Source organism: Thermobia domestica, chromosome 15 (genome assembly GCF_964235325.1).
Source record: "Thermobia domestica chromosome 15, izTheDome1.hap1.1, whole genome shotgun sequence".
NCBI lineage: Eukaryota > Metazoa > Arthropoda > Insecta > Zygentoma > Lepismatidae > Thermobia > Thermobia domestica.
In genome coordinates this window covers 96,471,031-96,490,402 of record NC_137468.1, presented here as the reverse complement: position 1 = coordinate 96,490,402, position 19,372 = coordinate 96,471,031, and the positions used below count along the sequence as shown (strand labels likewise).

The 19,372-nt window shown below is 35.0% G+C and overlaps 1 protein-coding gene across 1 annotated transcript in view; it reads left to right on the top strand.

The window, feature by feature from the left end:
- LOC145671158 (uncharacterized) overlaps positions 1 to 19,372 on the top strand; it is a 2,642,835-nt gene that overhangs the window by 2,418,464 nt on the left and 204,999 nt on the right. The window contains exon 14 of the mRNA XM_081739993.1: positions 17,049 to 17,337. Within this exon, the coding sequence (XP_081596119.1) occupies positions 17,049 to 17,337 (289 nt within the window). The remainder of the gene's footprint in view (positions 1 to 17,048; positions 17,338 to 19,372) is intronic.

Genomic DNA, 19,372 nt, shown 5'->3' with positions numbered 1-19,372 from the left:
AATACGAACAAAATCAATTATGAATGATTAGATTCCTCCCTAAAGGTTTAGTAACAGCGCGCTGCGAGCTTACTGGCTGATGCCATACGTCAATTCGGGTGACGCGGAGTACAGTATCCTTTAACTCAACCTAAGCGAATAAAATTTTAAAAAGTCTCATGGACAGGGTAGAATGACAACGAACCGTTGTTTATAGTTGTAAGAGGAGATAAACCACTACATTGTCAAAAAGGAAAAAAGTAAAAGCGTTCTACAACAACCCATATTGGAGAAACAATAATATATTCATATTCATATTCATATTTATTTGCCTGTTCATAGCTTACAAATGAGGACAATCCTCAATTAAGCATTACAGTTGTCAGATATGATTTACATTCTCTATATATTATCAGTAAGATAAGTTTCCACAGAGTAATAGCTTTTTTCTAACAATAATTCTAACAGAGTATTTCTGAATATCCGTTTTTCGTTAATGTCCTTATACTTTGCTGGTAATTTGTTATATAATTTTGTACAATTCATATACACAGTTTTGCTAAAATTTGCATAATTCTGTTGGATAATATACATATTACAATTCTGCCTAGTATTGTATGAATGAATCGTATTAGCTAAAGTAAATAAATCCTTGTGCTCGATTACATACATAATTGTGCGATATATATATAAACTAGGTAATGTCAATAATTTATATTTTTTAAAAATATTTTTATATGAGGATCGTTCAGGCATACTTAACATTATTCTAATAATTTTTTTCTGTATTCGGAATGTACTAGCACTTATTCTCGAATTCCCCCAAAATATAACACCATAGTTTATTATTGAAAAAACTTTGCTATAGTATAAGGACATGACAGCTTCCTTGCACAAACTACCTTGCAACCTACGGAATGCAAAGCAGAGTGAACTGAGTTTAGTATTAATGTATTCAACATGAGTATTCCATGTTAAATCTTCATTAACATATACTCCTAGAAATTTAATAGATGGTGTTTGACATAATTCTACAGTGTCTACAGTTATTGGTACAAGTTCATTTCTTTGGCCCGGGAATCGAAATTTGACAATGTTAGTTTTTCCTAAATTCATAGTTAATTTATTTATGTTTAACCAACTAATAATTTTTGTTAGCGTCTTTGTAGTGAGACTTTCTGCTTCATTTACTGAGTCTCCACTGACAAGAACATTTATGTCATCAGCATACAATGTTGACTTCACACAGCCTAGACTATTAACCAAATCATTAATATATACAACAAACAAAAGAGGTCCCAATATTGATCCTTGTGGTACTCCTTTTGTTACTTTCATTAACCTTTAAACGACGGAGGGATTTAAATGCCGCAGCCCCTTTTATACGGCGCCATTTAAAGCGTTTTCGTAAGAGTTTACAAACAAATCCATATCTTCACCCCTATTTATCCTAGGATCATGGTTCATACCTCATTCTCTTCAGAATGGAGCTGGCTTTCAAATGGTACCACTTGCATGCTCGTATCATATACCAGGAGAGGGGAAAATGATTTTAAATATAAAATTTCGTAGGGGGGAATTTTTTTCCACACTTTGGGCCCCTCTGGAACGGCCCTGTGTGAACGTAGAGATCTCAAAAAAAAATCTGGTAAATAGTACTTGGTATACTGAATGTGTGTGCTAAATTTCAAGTTTATATCTTGAATACTAAGGGCGGGAGAAATTTTATCAAGAATTCCCACAATGCCCCAAATTACCGCAAAACACCATGATCTCAGGTAAAAAATTTCCTGAGACATCTCTATTTACCCTAGAACTACAATCTGCCAATCATTCTCTTCAGAATAGAACTGCCTTTTAGGCGGTACCATTCACATGTCTCCATCATGTATCTAAGGCGGGAAAATCCCGATAAAAGGAATTTTTTGGTGTAAATATCCCTTTTTTCAAATTTTAGCCCCTCTGGCTCCCCCCTGTTTTAACGCAGAAATCTGAAAAAAAATTCTGTTAAATACTACTCGGTGGACTGAATGTTTGTGCACAATTTCAATCTTCTAGGTGCAAAAATAGGCCCGCAAAAAATTATATATACCGACAACGTCCCATATTCCCCTATACAGAAGTATATTTTGATAAAAATTCCCTGACACATCCCTAATTACCCTAGGGTCATGTTTCGCCCATCATTCTCTTCAGAATAGAACTGCCTTTCAGACGGTACGACTCACGTGTCTCCATCATGTACCTAAGGCGGGAAAATCCCGAAGAAAGGGATTTTTTTGGTCTAAATATCCCTTTTTTCAACTTTTAGCCCCTCTGGACCCCCCTGTTTTAACGCAGAGATCTGAAAAAAATCTGATAAATACTACTAGGTGGACTGAATGTTTATACACAATTTCAATCTTCTAGGTGCAAAAGTAAGCCTGCCAAATATATATATATACTGACAATGTACCATATTCCCGTATACAGAGGGATATTTTTGAAAATTCCCTGAGACATCCCTAATTACCCTAGAATCATGGTTTGCACATCGTTTTCTTCAGAATAGAACTGCCTTTCAGGCAGTACCATTCACATGTCTCCACCATGTATCTAAGACGGAAAAATCCCGAAGAAAAGGATTTTTTGATAAAAATATCCCTTTTTTCAACTTTTTCCCTCTCTGGATTCCCCCCTGTTTTAACGCAGAAATCTAAAAAAAAATCTGTTAAATACTACTCGGTGGAGTGAATGTTTGTGCAAAATTTCAATCTTCTACGTGCAAAAATAAGCCCGCCAAAAAATAATGAACATAGGCTTAATAAAAGAAAATATATATATATTTGAGAATTATGACGTCATCACCTCCTATGTCTCGACGCAGGAAGGTGTGAAACTATACGTAAGGTCTTCTACAATGCCTCTTGACTTGAAAAACAAAAAAAACCGGACGAAAAAGCTCAAATAGGAGAGTTATAACGCAATGTACCATGAAACACACAAAGGGATAGAGTGGTGGACTGTCTAGACAGAAACACTCTCACACACACACAAACGCATTCACGCACACACATTTTCCCTTATCTCATCAACATCATTGGTAATAAACACCTCGAAGTGTAAGCTGAGTTCCTCACAAGAGAAACAATCTCCTCGTGTCAGCAGAAATAATTGATAAACAAGCGGTCACAAAAGTCAACGTGAAGAAATGAAAAAAAAAAAAAAAGGGAGGAAAAGTAACCAATTTTATGGTTTGTTTGGGTTACAACTGGTGAACCATATTTCAGTCACGTGTTTCTTTGATCGTTTTAGAACACACAGATGCTAGCAGCGGAAGGTTTGATGCAGGATAGCCAGTGCTACATTAGTTATTGGTCTGAATAATTCTTTTGGTCGAAAAGGACCAAACCGTATTTTCAGCCAAAATCGCTATTGGTCGAAAACGACCAACTTCGTCGTGTAAAGGTTAAAGATGATTTAAACATTGTTCTTCTGCCATTTACCTCTTTACAGATGCCAACAGTTTGACTACGTTCAGATAAATACGACTTTATCCAATTGTTTGCCACACCTCTGATGCCATAAGAATACAATTTTTCTAGCAAAATACCATGGTCTATAGAATCGAACGCCTTAGATAAATCAACAAAAATACCAATTACATGCTTTCCTTTATTTATATCCATTGCTACATCAGAGATGAAATTAAAGATTGCAGTGTTGGTTGACTTCTGGCTTTGAAACCCGTGTTGACTTGTGGATATTATATTATTTAAAAGGAAAAAGTTATTTAGTCGTGCTTTCATTGCTAACTCAAATATTTTAGAAAAGCACGACAAAACTGAAGTAGGACGATAATTATTTAACTCCAATTTACTTCCCTTTTTATACACAGGTGTAACTCTAGCTAACTTAAGCCGCGTAGGAAAAATTCCTGTCAAAAATGAATGATTTATTATATGACAGAGTTGATGTGCAATAAGAAGAGAACTTTCCTTTACAATCATGGATGGCACTTCATCCCAACCTGGAGAGCTGGAGCTTTTTAAGCTTTTTATTATTTGTAAGATTTCCTCTGGTGTAGCTGGTTTCAGGAAAAGCGACTTAGTTATTCCGCTCTGTAGCTTAGAGTTATTTTCTTGATGAACTATTTTGATTGGGTTAAATGTTTCTAAAGTTAAAAAATATTTATTAATGATTTGCAATCTTATCTGGGTTACATACTACTTGAGAGTTTACTTTTATTGCATCAATTCCTGTTATTTTTACCTTATTCATCTTACCATTAATTAACTTCCACATAGCTTTACTTTTGTTTCTCGCTGCTAAGATGTAATTTGTACTGTGTAAAAGTTTTGCTGATCGTATGACTCTTTTGTATGTCTTCCTATAGTATTTTACATATTCAATAAATTGAGGTGTTACATCTTTACACGTTTTTAGTTTTTTTGATAACTCAAAACGTGTAAAGATGTAACACCTCAATTTATTGAATATGTAAAATACTATAGGAAGACATATATAAGACATATAGCACAATTTTGTTTGAAATAACCTGGAACACCTGGAAACCATGGATACATAAAGCATGCGGTCAACAGTAGTTCATATCCTCACGCTATATATGTTCCTTTGTAAATAGCTTCGGAAGAAGTGCACCAGTTTCAGTAGTTTTCTCTGTAGCTTCTGTCCATTTGTCATAGGAGGAGGCTGCGTTCAGATTTCAATATATTCTTCCTAGTTTCGAGTATTTAGAAAAGAGGAGAAATGTGCGTTTCTGCTGGTTTGTATTTTATATTTCAAATTATCAATCGTGTTGGTAAACTGCGAATGAATTCTGAAAAGGATGCATTCAGTTCATGTTGTAAATTAAGAGTAGTTAACTAAAAATAAATCTTATTTATACGAAGCATAAGATAAATTCAGTATCAACTGCCACTGAGAATTGTGCCTGCAACTCTTCATTTAAAATTGTCGTTGAGCTGCTTGAAATTAAAAAAAAAAAAAAAAAAAAAAAGAACAACTTTCTTAGTCATATACTTTGCATATTATATAACCTTATGCAGAGTCGTTTTGACGCGTGATTAGTGCCATACTAAAGAGTTCGACTAACATGTTTCCTGCAGTAGTCAGGCCTTTAGTTTCACGCTAACCATACGTCAAAACGACTCTGCATAAGCCGGATACTGTCTAACTACTGGCTTTGTACTTCACAGAATTTTTTTTCTTTCTGTTGAATGTACTCTAATCCCGATTGTCTCTCTGATTGCTAACTTACACTAATTTCATTTCGTGCAGTGATACCACACAGCGCATGGTATGCTAATCGTGAAGAAAAATAAGAAGTTTTGCGAGAATTACACAAGTTCTTGTAATGCACAAGTGCAGCTGTTTCTCAAAATCTTTTCTCTCTCTCTCTCTCTCTCTCTCTCTTTTTAAAGTGATTATGTTAATTTTTCATTTTCTCGTGTTGTCGATTTAGACACGTCATCGGTATAAAGAACTGAACTGAATTGGATTGGTTCATCATATGATTCACTAGCAGGCTATTGTTTCTGTGGAAATGAATCTTATAGTTTGATTCAAATTTTGTGTTCAGGTGTTTCAACAAAATGGTCGTCGTTGAGAGACAGTATTGCCAATAATACCAGCAGGGTTGGCTGGTTTAAACCATGGTTTAAACCAAAAAAAGAAAATGTTCGTAAAAGTGTAAGTGTTTGTAAAATCTTGGTGAACACACATTTGTGGGTTATCACGTTTCACTCCCGTATATTATTCGTATTATATTCAGACCTAAATTCCCCAGTCATTACTCAAACAGATAATACTACAAAAGCAACTTTTTTTAATGTAAGTTTATAAATGTTTGTTTTGTGATTTTTTTGTAGTTATTATTGTTATGTAATTGCAATCAAAGAAACATTCTAAATATTGTTTTGTTTCAATGTTTACTATTGATAAAATACATCGAAATGCCGTACTTTGTGTGTGGGGGAAGAGGGTCATACAGACCCCACGAGAGGCATTTAGTGAAATGAGAAGTATCTTCGATATCTATTTATGTATAAATGAATCTGAGCCAAAGTGGACTCAAATAATTCGTATCTTTGTGATATGCAAATTATGTCGTTGTATTTCTTTAATTTGGACCAATAAAAATCGTTGTTAACTAACTTGAATTAAATTAGTTCTTCTGTACTCCGTAGTACTTTGAAATTGTCCATATGTAATTCAGTATAATGGTTTCACTTGTGCAACTGTTTATCTTTTTGTCCTTCTGAAATGACTCTTGACAGCTATATTAAGAAGCATGTAAAGATCAGTACAACGTATTTTTATCAGGATTGCTTCGTGAGTGAGTCGGCAGACTTATCGCATTTGTGGCCAATTAGTCCTGGTTCCGAGTTCAAATGGAGGACAGTTTCTCTCGGATGTAACTCGAGAAGCAGTTTTTATTCCGCTTTAAGCTTATGTGACCCCTTCCAGCATAACCCAGCTGTTGCATAATAACATCAAGGCGAAACAAACTTATTTCGGTCCATATATGATATGAATATATAGAGCAAATTATTTAAATCAAATAAACCTGGTTTAAACCAAAAAAAACCTGGTTTAAACCAAAAAAACCTGGTTTAAACCCAAAAAACCGTTTTTTTTTTTGTTTTTTTTTTTTAAATAAAAACCATGGGTTTTGCCAACCCTGAATACCAGTCTTCACACCTATAGGAAGCTGCTGATTGATGTAAGCTAAATTGCTCAATACAGTCTTTGTGCTGTGTTACCCCGTAGAGCAGTGGTTTTCAGTCCGACAGACAGGACGCGTGACATTGTGTTATTTATAATTGTAAGATGCTACCATCTATTCATTTATTTAAAAAAAAAAATAGTCGAGTTTTTGTATTAAGTACTTAATTTTTCATGCATTCAAGACTCTTGCTCAGTGTGATAACGAGATGTATGTAAAAGCATCCCGTGTAAGATCAAGAGCATATGTCTGAACGCTGGAAATGACTGTCAGATCAACAATTAGAACTAGCAATAAAATAGCAAACAAAATCTCTCCAACCATTGTTGTGGTTGAGAGGAGCTGATCATGCCTTACATCCTTGTAAAACAACAAGGCCATGAAGGAAGTATGCTACTATTCATATGGCTTATGAGCCGTTTTTGTACCCAAGAAATTACATTCTGTGCAGAGTTTTGAACTTGTATTACACACAGAGAAGATCAGTGCTCAAATTACAAGGCCACTGAAAAGTCCATAAGTTTGGATTGATTTTGAGTTTAGCGTCCCTTTCAACAGCTAAGCTATCCGAGACGTGAACTAACAGGTTAACGTGGGATCCGAAATAAATTAGCTCCCGCCGGAAATCGAATCTGGATCTCTTACCCGGAAGCGGGTATGTTAACTGCATAGCTACAAGGGAGTTCCTCCATAAGTTTGGAGTAAAATAATAGAAATATACTATAGATTTCAGTTACCCTTACACCTGACTCATCTTTATTTTGCAAATGGCATCGTTCTTTCTGCAAACAGATCTGCAGGGTATAATAGAAAAGTTTATTGTGAAGAGCGAGGATGTTGGGTTGCAAATGAAGACAATTGATGTTTAATAATTTCGCAAGGAAGTCAGAGTGAAGTTGAATATTACGGAATTAGTAGTAGTGAATAGCTGCGAAATAAAAGATATTGATGAATGGCAAACGTATTAAATTGGCTGGAGTGCAATCGAAAGGAACAGTTTCACATTGAAAAATCATATGCTAATATGTGGAAAGCAAACTTTCAATGAAGTATTCTACCTGTTTAAATCATATAAGATATTTGCTGTCTGTAGACCAGACAACGAAACAAGGAAACGAATATGCTAGGAATCACTCGCAAAGATAGAATAATTCCGTGGGTCAGAAAGAAGATGGGAGAGTAGCGTATTGTGAAAATAAGGTCATTAAAGTGGTGGTGGAGATCATATTGTAAAAAGAAAGAAAAATCAATGGACAAGAGAAACTTAAAAATCCTCACAGAAGGTGGTGAGACAAAATCAAGAAGCATTGCGGAGTAACGGGAAAGAGAATTTCCCACGATGGATGATCGTGGAGAAGAGTTGCAGACAACTTCCATCAGGCTGTGGATTCACAATGGTTGATCATGGTTATACTGTTGATAGGTTGTATTTACATATATTTTCCCTAAGGATCGTTGTGTATATATAAAGAATAATGGAAAATAATATCCAGTTTATGACGCCCTGGTTCTATCTAAACATTACAATTAGAAGATTAATTGTTAGGTCCGTGTATAACATAACGTACCTTAGCGTATTGATGACAGTTCATTGTTAACTCGAACGTTGAGGCGTTGAGTGAGGAAAGGAACGAGGTACGTTTATGTAGAAACTTGAGTGTGTTGTTGTTATTGTTGTTGCATCTAACCTGTAAGCTCATAGAAGTAGATGAGTTTGTGGAAACAGGAGAGGAGTAGTATGTAAGTTTGTGCGCGCGTGTGTGGGGAGAGAGAGAAAGAGAGGAAGGATAAATCTCAAGAGAGAAGTAAACAGCATCTCATGTGTGTGTTTCGCGCTACTTAACTGGATGCCGTTAATTGAACCTGAGAGTTCTCTTAGAACCTCATTAATTCCAATACTTGGAACGTAACCCGAGAAAGTCAATGTGCGCTTATACAAGCTTCTCTCTCTCTCATAGGATGGGGGAAAAATGAAGAGGGAGCGTTAAAAAAAGCATAAGATTTATTTAAAATTCTTGATGGTGTGCTATATTGGCCACAAAATCTGTACTATTTTCCTTCTTTCTGTCTGAGAAACTACGTTGAAGAAATAGTGGAGGGAGAAGAGAGAGACAGTGATTTTGGGGAGCCAAATTAAATTGGTGTATATTTTAAAGTTATATCGCAAATTAATAAAACCACGAGAGAAGAGTGTTAGTTCTGGTAAAAACATATTTTAAACCAGTACTAAGCGTAGATGTTAATTAGCTTGCATGTGGCCGCCTACAGGGTTGAGGCGGAGGGAGGGGACAATTATCCACACCTGAATTTACAAAATGGAATAAGTTCTTCGAAATACGTGCTAAAACATACTAAATTTGCTTAGTAATATAGTATTTAATATTATAGTGGGACCGCTGTGGTTGTGATAGAGCGATCACCTCTGGTGTTTGGAATCTGGATCGAACCTAGCTCGTACCATATACACTCTGTGATGGGCAAACACCGTGTGCATGAGTTTTCTCTGGGTTTTCCCTTTCTTCAGACTTTCTTCATTCCATTTCATTCATTATTACCATACTCCCCATTATCTTTGCTGCATAATCAGAGAACGTTAAACTATAGTAATATTATATTATACTACCCACACACACACTATATATATATATATATATATATATATATATATAAAACGCGATCAATCAGCGTTAAAAATTATAGCACTGTGTCACTTCTCTCATCTTCCCCAAAATTCCAGAAATAGCAGTGTGTGTCCGGGTAGCGTCCTTAATGAACACGAACAACATAGCTTCTTAAAAGGAAAATCAACGGAAACTGCAATATACAATTTCCTAGAAATTGTTCGGGGGAAGTATAGATAAGAGGGAGAAATGTATAGGCGTTATTTTGATCTTATCAAAGCATTTGACTTAGAGTGTCGCATGGAAATTTTTCAAACTTACAAAATTATGAAATAAAAACCATTGCATTCAAATGGTTTAAATCGCATCTGGAAAATCGACAATAAGTAAAATTTAGTAGAAATCACTACATTAACAGAAAAACAAAGCTAACTACATACCACGTAACGGGCAAACAACGAAATATGTCGAGTGCCACAAGGATTTGCATTAGGGCCATTATTATTTTTGATACATATTTACGACTTACCAAGTAATATTCCACGAACAGAACTATTCCTTTACGCGGATGACACTAAAATTATAGTAAAAGGGAAAACAACTGAGGATGTTGAAGGTATGCAAAGAGATCTTTTGTAAAACTATTTCACTGGATGCAAGAAAATAAATTAAACACACAAGCACAAGCAATCAGCTTTCATCATCTGCGCAACAAACATAAACAGTGTGTGAGTATCTTAATTGAAAATAAGGAAATAGACTACATGAAAAGGGCCAAGTTCTTTTTAAAAAATAAATTTGATCCAAAGGTACTGATAGTTATTGGTGCACCCCCTTCAGAAAATCCTGGATCCGGTCCTGTATACATATAGTACAGTTAATGATGTCCGTTGTAGTTGGGAACTAAATGTGAAATTTACACCATCAATAATATAGAGAATGTAAATACTGTATACATTTTACAGGAATTTGTGACATACTACAAAACCTACTGATTCTTAATAAGAAATAAAGTGAAAATAAAAATAAGCATATTATTTTCTCACTCAAACGAATGGTAAACAAACATTAATCCTAGTGTAAAGGTGTGTGTGTGTGTGTGTGTGTGTGTGTGTGTGTGTGTGTGTGTGTGTGTGTGTGTGTGTGTGTGCCATCCATAACAAATGATGGCGACCGTGAATGATTGTGTCTTCACCAGAAAGATGACGTCATCCGAACAAGCCATCAAATTGGTTGTCTTTTGTCACACGGTCGTCGTGTGTTGGAGCAATGGCAGAAGACTACTACGACACAGACTGGTGGTCGTTTTCTCAGGAGTTATGGAAGCAATAAAAACCAAAAGGTTTTCCACGGAAGAAAACTTGAGGGACGCTTGTTTGTTACCTTATGTCCTCCTGTCTTCAAGAAAGAAAGATATAAGACCATTCTTCCCAAATAATAGAGGTAGTCTATAGGAGGAAGAGACCAAAATCTTTAGCCGTAACGAGTTTCCAAGGGACTCTTATTCGTACAAGTTATGCTCCTTATTATAGATTAGAACCTGTCGTAATAAAAAAGCATCGTATAGGAATTCAATTTATTGTAAAATGGAGAAAGGATTCGCCAATTTTGTAAGCAATAGAGCTGGGCTATATATACTATAACGAGGTTTTAAATTTTTACTATGAAGCAATGTTCAAACATAATATCAAGGTAATATGTGCAGTTTAATTTGGTTTTGCCTAATATAAGTTCTGTCTTTAAGAAGCAAACGTTTTGGGCTTTATCGGTATCAGCATCATGTACAGTAACTACGAAAGAAAGAGAGAAAAAAAAATGAACAGAAAACTTATTGCATGATGTGCCCCATACAGTACGAATATATTGGCCAGAATTTTCAACACACTTCCCCAAGAAAGGTTTCTTACATACTGATACCAAGATTGTGTTGTCGGGAGATTGTGTTGGCCATGCCAAGAATACATTCTAACTTCTAAATTATTTGGATCAGAAATTCAAAACTTCGCAATATAGGGCGATTCATATAAGAAGTTACAATGTCAGGTTATACGTTATTGTTAGATACTGTTATGAACTCTATATTGCATTTGATTAACGTAGTAGCTGTGGTTGTGGGAAGATCAGTCAGGTTACTTCCAGCGTTACTGTCACAAATACAGTAGGGACAGTACATGCAACTCAGAACCAGGTTCATTGCTGACCGAATAATTTCAGACACATTGTTCTCCTAGATTACCTGACTAGTTTTTCCTTTTTTTCTTTCTTATGGGACTACCTGGAAGATCTTGGGTACATGAATCGTTCTCAGGGAACAGTGGATGAATTGCTTGAAATTATCTGGAGCGATCTAGTTTTCATACACTTCATCAAACATCATAGAATATGCTGCAACAGTTCAGTTTTATTTTCAAGAAGGTAGAGGACATTTGAGAATCTTATTTCCAAAAGAGAATATTTCCGTCTCTAGTTTTTTTTTTTTTTAATCAATCGACCTTTAACGATTTGTGAATTCTGTCGGGTTACGCAATAGGGTTTACGAAAACGAGAAGTATTTTGGTAGAAATTTCAATGTAAAGTTAGTTGTGTCTATAAAAATGGAATATATCCACCTCGTTCATTCACTTCTACTGTAAAATTAGCAATTGTGGAACATTTTATTCTGAAGATTGAGAAACTGTTACAGGTCAATTAAAAAAAAAAGAAGAAAAAAAACTCTTCAAGCTCCTTATTTTCAATTTGTTATGAATAAATTGTTCTCCGCAATTAACTATAATTCAAAACTGATTGATTATACATGTTTGGTGTAGGTTGAAAGTTACACCAATAAAATGGTAAAGGTTTTCCGTATTTGGAATAATTAGAAATAAAATAACAGCCCCCCCCCCCACACACACACACGTGTACGTACGTACAAGTTCTGTGTACCGGATCCCAGGTGTTTAAATGATGCGGTAATATAGCGGTGAGATTTTATTGAGAGGATGAGTGTTACCACCTGTTATTAAAGTTATTGGATGGTATTCAAAACAAAAGACAAGTGTTTCTATTTTCCCCTTTTGCCAAAGTGCAATGTTTTATTTGCAGGTAATTACAGAAATCAATCTAATTATTACATATAAAAAGAGATAGCCATTAATTTTGAGGCTTAACTTTATCGCAAGGAAACCAAACTTGAAACTTGGGTTACCAAAATAACAGCATTTTGTGAATGAAAAATACAACTTACATTAAACAGGATTTGAGTCCAGTTCTCCGTCGTCCACCCATTCTTCGAGTTACGATTATTATTGGGAGTTTTGTTTTGAGTTCTAATGTAAACCTACCTCACTGTCCTCTCATGTACCTTTTATATTAGAAAAAATGCATTATTCTAGACCCCGAGGTCCACTATAATTACTTTGTTTTTTTTTTTCCTAATGATTTTAAATGACACGAGAGGATACATGATCGCCCGAGACTAAAATTCTTTTGTTATATTTAGATTCCCATCACCTAATATTCCTATTTGTAAATTGCCAGAAAATAACAATACAAAAATGATATTTGCAATTTGAAAATCTTCTTTTTTCTTTAACAGAGTAAAATTTTTCATGTCTTTTGTAAAATATATACGTACATGTATTTTTTTAAAAACTCTGTTCTTAGATTTTCATTACACAGGGTATGGATTGGATGTATTTTGTTATGCCGAATCCAAATTTCGAAACCCCAGGACGATTAACCGTGTAAGTTCTGTTTTATGGGAGAAAAACGTGTGTCCTCTCTGTCAAAATGGCTCAAGTCTTTCTCCCATTAAATAATAATAATAATAATAATAATAATAATAATAATAATAATAATAATAATGCGATCGATCGTTCTGGGGTTTCGAACTTTGGATTCTGTGTAATCAAATACTTAAATACTTCGAACCCATGCCCTAGGATCCGATACACAGAACTGTTATTCTTTTGTGTGTATGGCTGTGTAATCGGTCGTGTATTCAATAATGCTGTGTCGCGTGGAGGTTAGTTTAGGTGAACACTATCACCTCTACTGACAAATTTGTGAAGTTAGAATCTGTTGGTGTAATCAGCGCCTTTTTTTTTTTTTTTTTGACTTCTTGAATATAAAAATTCTTCTCAGAATACTGTCTTATACTGGAATTATGGAACTTGCGCCACATATAGATTAATGATTCAAAATGTGGGGATCAATCGTGTGCAAGTTCGAACTAATCATTATTTGAACAGTTACTAAAATAATAATTCGTTTCATTATTTCTCTGTTGAGTATTCATTTTAGTGATAATTTAAATACTCTTGTCATTATCCAAGTCTTACCAGTCTACTAGTAATAAAAAGGTATACTCTGTGTATATCTGCAGCATTTATAAATCTTATTTTTCTGAAGGGACATATGTAGAACATGCCATACTAAGTAATTTAAGAAAAAAAGTTCTGTTAAATAAATAACAGTGCAAGTCTTTTGTGCCGGTTGTTAGTCAGTTTTTTTACTGCCAAATTTACGCTCAAACATATGGAATGTTTAAATTGTTTACTCTTAGCTAACAGTGATTTACTAATGTTTACACTAGTTTAACTTTCGAAACAAACCAAATGCTTAAAGTTTAATACTGGTTCTCATTAACAATTCATTTTTTTTTTCTTCCATTGCTGTGCACCTGTTTCCAATCGTGTTTACACAGGTGTTTGGATACTGACAAAGCTGGAAATTCGTGTCCCAAAGTTTACTTGTAGATTTCTGTATTAAATCCATTAAAATGTATTTAAAAACTTCATAACCACTATGTAATTTACAAATAGATCAATCTATTAGTAACCAATACTTAAATCCCTGTCGTTACAACCATGAAGCGCTATGCTATATTTTACGTGTGATTATCATATCGGATCCCATTGCTGTTATTTCTAGCTGCTTAGTTTAGATTAAAGGGGAGACATGACCGTGAAGGAATTCACGAAGTGCGAATTTGGGAGGAATGTCCTCCATAAAGTCATTGATGGTCTGAAGATTGAACCAGGAACCTTCGCACCAGAAGTGAACGCCGTACCACTGAGCCACCTTCTCCTTTTGTTTAGACTGGAGTTGAGTATCTTAAGTTGACTATCTCTCAAAGTACCTCATGTTGCTTTCTCAACACTGAAATTTTTGCCTCCACCAGGAATCGAAACACTGGAAGGTGCTCATCAAAGGCATTCGTGTTAAGGATATCACTGCACAACAGTGCAGAAGCACTCCTTAGGAACAGGCTAGCTCAGTGGTAAAATGTTCCGGATTCCGAAAAGGTATCTGGTTCGCAATTTTTCTGGTATCTTCCCCAATTGGTTATCACTCTTTTATATCGACTATTGTTTTTCTTTTAAACTGCTTCATTAATTTATAGTATAATTTGACTATCAAAATATTGGGAATAATGAAAATACGACAAAATTAAAAATTTACACCTTACTGTGCATTTACAAAATGCTATGGTTTACAATAATAATATTTTTTAGCTTATACAGTGAGCATGAGCAGTGGTTCCAACGAGATCACTTATAATTCAACCAGATTAGTGCACAAAACCACCAGAAAACGTCTGGTTGGAAATATGCTTGCTTGCTAAACAAGGAAAGAAAGAAGTATGATAGTTGACATTAGCAATAATACAAGTCGCGATTTTTGTCCTGTTCACTTCAGTCACGAATTTTGTCTAGGTCTTCCTTCTCAGACCGGGTGACCCGGAAGCAACCACAGTATTTTATAGCATTATTGCGAAATTTTATAATGGATTAATAATGCCCATTACTCGAGTTCAATCCACGTGTTTGATTTCCGGTGTAACAATTCGTAATCAATGTACTGTGTGTTGACGATTTCAAATGTAATTTCACGTTTATTCATCGTTCTATCACTGGTCTACATTAAAAATTGTTCCGAAGTATTTCACTCGTGTATAATCAACGTTAAATTATCATCCGAGTCGATATCGTCTTTGTAAAGTGGAATAAAATAAATTTATCATAGTGTCAATACTTTGTAACACGGAAATAAGCAAATAAAATAATAGCATTTCTCTATTACCTGCACTAAACCCTTCAAATTTGAGCCACTTAAGTAGACTTTTCTAAATTTCTCCTAATATTGTGCTTTGTGTTCCTTACATTAATCATAAATGCGTTCAGAGTTAAACTACCAAAAGTTGGAATAAATTCGCACATTAAAGGAAAAAAAAAGAAAGAAAAAAAAAGAAATCAAGCAAGAAATGGCAAGCGTCACATATGTAGCGAAAGAACAAAGAAAGGATATATACCATGTGCTGTAACAGTGATGTTATCACTTCTTTTATACGCAGTTCACGAACATGTGTAATACACTTGTCCTAACAATCTTAGACGGACAGAAAGATTCACGGTGATATGCGTTATCGAAATGTGTTGCGAATAGATTTGAAAATCCCCAGAGCCACTGACGACCAGTTTTCAGCGCTATAAGCAATTGTAAAACTGCGAGATTTAGCGGAAAGCATTGTTAACACTCATAATTCACTTCATCAGAGCTTATGACACCACACAGTGGCATATGCAAAGGGGGTTTGCGGTCTGTAACCTCCCCCGTGAACAAGATACGAAAGAAATAAGTTTTAACATTTTATCATCTTGGTATGTATACAAAGACCCTGAAACAATATGAACTTGGTAGCTTGGTCCCCTAATGAAATTCTGCATGATGCGCTGACTCCACAACAAAGACGCGTAAGAAAGACAATGTCTTGTTTCTCATATTGACCGTAGTATATTGAGTCAGTTCTGTGTTAAATAGTGCAACTTCTCAATTGAAATGCAATATTAACGTTGTGAATAAGTGTTTGTCTTTTCACATAACATAATCATCATCTAATATATGTACACTCATGTCCAAAATTATTGTCGCATGTCTATAAATATGTTGTTGTAGGAATATAATTTGATAACGAATTCGCCTGGTATTTCTTATAACGTTAGTATGTGTATAATCGGCAAAGACGTGTATGTGGTAAATTTCATGTTACAAGAGCAGTAAATAACAACAATAAAATGAAAATAAAACTTTCTTGTCCATTTAGCAACATTCTGTTTTACTCACTCTAATTTTCGCATTTATAAGCCTTTTCCTATGAAATTTAACACAAATATACATATTTCTCGATTATCAGTATTAAAAGAACCCTGGAAAATCATTATCAAATTATATTCTTACAAGAAGACAGTTATAGATATGCGACAATCATTTTGGACATGACTGTACATATGACACACGCAATAGACCACATCTTTTAACTTGCATTTGTGTTATGATTCCACAGTAGGCGTTCAAGTTTTTTTTCTTCGAAACACAGAGTTTACTAAAGGATAAAACTGAAAATGGATATTTTCGTAAACTTCCGTAGTGATTTTATAGATATTTCGGTAGATAGTTTACTAGCAATTTCACAATATTGATATGGTCCATTTTTCTCTTAAAATATCGAGAACAGCAGTTTTCTAAGTACAATTCCTTCCTTCCTCCTCCTCCTTCATATTATTATTATTATTATTATTATTAAGTGAATTGAATAATTATAATTGCGGAAAAATCCTCGTAAATTCCGCATAAATGTATTTTTTTTTTTTTAACTTTGTGTAGTTATTTTTTGTTTTTATTCCAGTTGGCTTTGCAACATTTGATATATTGTATGCTTTGTTTTGATGTCTTTTCAGATTGCTGCCCAATGTTGGCTCTGTATAACGATTCTGTTGTGGCGACAGCGAAAGCGTTGCTAGAGGCAGGTCGGCCTGTCAGATTCACCTGGGACTTCGGTGATGGATCGGCAGGTCGCTACACTCAAGTGTCAACCCGTGGTCGACGAAGCATTGCAACGCACACTTTTGGTGCCGCTGGAGAATATGAAATTCACGTTCAAATCTCTACACCGTGGGGTCAAGTGCTCGAGTCAAAAGCTCCAAATACCGTTCATGTTATAGAGGCTATCCAGGGAGTGTCAATAAGGTAAGAGCCTTATCAAAATTTATATTTTAGATGCCAAGGAAATGCTTAGGGTGTACTAGTGGCGGCTTCAGAATTCTATACGAGGGAAGTCACGTTGGCATTGACGACGAAACCGGATTTGCATCTGCCCTTCTCGTTTTTGCAGCATCGAATGATTTTTCATTTGTGGAAGCATTCTTGTAACTTCTGATGTGAATCACAAATGTTATAGCAAAAGTAACAGTGAATTCACCATTGCACATTCATATATCCAATATATGCCTTTACATACAGAACTTTTCGTATTGCTCTTAAATACTTTACCCAGTTCAAGCTATTTAACGAATTAAGCTATTTAAAAGTGGAAAACAATTGACATTGCCAAAAGAACTCAACATAAATATTTAATTTGGATGTCTCAATCGATTTTGAAATATTCATTCGACTACAGACCCATTAACATACCATAATATTAAAAAAAAAGTCCCATATCCTGTTTTCTGTATATATTCGAAATGTTTGCAGGTTTCGATAGGAAGAAACAGTATTGACACACTTATTGTGATTATTTTAGTTTAATAATAACGCAAAACAATTAAATTAGAAGCAAAAGACAAATATGGTTTAACTTTATTCCATCATTAACATTGTTACAAGGAACGTACTCCTGAAAACTAAACTTTGAATCTTGGCTTCAAAGAGCAGGACTGTCGTGGATTTAGATTCGCGTACGAAACATTTTCTCAAATCTTACACTCTTTTTGTGTAGTACAATTATACATATATGTAAATGTTAGCTGCAGCATCCGAATATTTCTATGTAAATATTGATTTGCATATCTATGAAGCAAACAGGAAATTTTCAATCGAAATATGCGAACAGCAAAATTATCCAAGTCTTCTAGCACGTGAACTCGAATAGCAACTGGACAAAGTCCAGTGGTAAAGAAAGAGATTGGAGTTTGAAATTCGCGCTAGAAAGAAATATTCTTTTGATAAAGCAGAAGGTGGCAGCTTCGAATTCGTGCTAGGGAAAAATGTTCTATTGATAAAGCCGAAGAAAGTACTCCGGTAACATCATTGGTGAAGGGAAGAAGCCAGAGCATGTGACAAAGGGTAACATCAAGTATTATGACTTTACACTATGTTGCCAAATCTCTTCTCTTTAATGGACACCAATCAGGCTGCAGATTCCATATGAAGTAACTACAAATTGTGTTCCTCGATTGTTATTCATATACAGAAATACCGTAAATACCCATATATATATATATATATATATATATATATATATATATATATATATATATATATATATATATATATATATATATATATATATTTAAAAATATTTTTATTTGTATTAATGAGAAAGCACATGACTATGTGGTTATATTATAGATCCGCCCCTGAGGTTTGCAAAAAATAAGTAATGGACCAAGCTCATCAACGATACCAGTGAATTTCGTACAGTAATGTTCATAAGCTACCGATTGATTAAGATTTGATATGCAGGCTATAAAGAATACACAGCACACATTGCGCCATGGTAGTTGAGGGGTTGATTTTATCTACTTAAGGGGGCCACGATGACTCAGTGGTAGAGCGCTTGCCTGTAGTGCATGGGGCCCCTGGTTCGATCCTCGACCAAGTAAGATTGTGGTGGACAACATAGTTTTCATGGGTTTTCTCGGGGTACTCCTGTTTCCTCCTACAGTCTCTCATTCCATTGATTCTTCCATCATTTACTTGTCTTAATCATCCGTCTCCCTTAGTGTAAAGGGCATAATCATAAGGCATTAAACTGAAAGATTTCATTTCTATCTACAACTTCATGCAAACTACTGACGTAGGACGCATCCGGCCCTCGTGGGTCAAACATCTTGGCATTTGAAGGCGGCGCCCCAAGATCCCTTTAAATGCTGCTAGCAAATGAGAGGCCAGCGGTATTGCCACGTTTATTTTGTACACATCCACGTCTATCCTCTGCCACCTGATCGCGCTGTAGTTTGTCTGCTTAGCCATAGCCATACCCCTCAGCACTCGGCAACGTCGC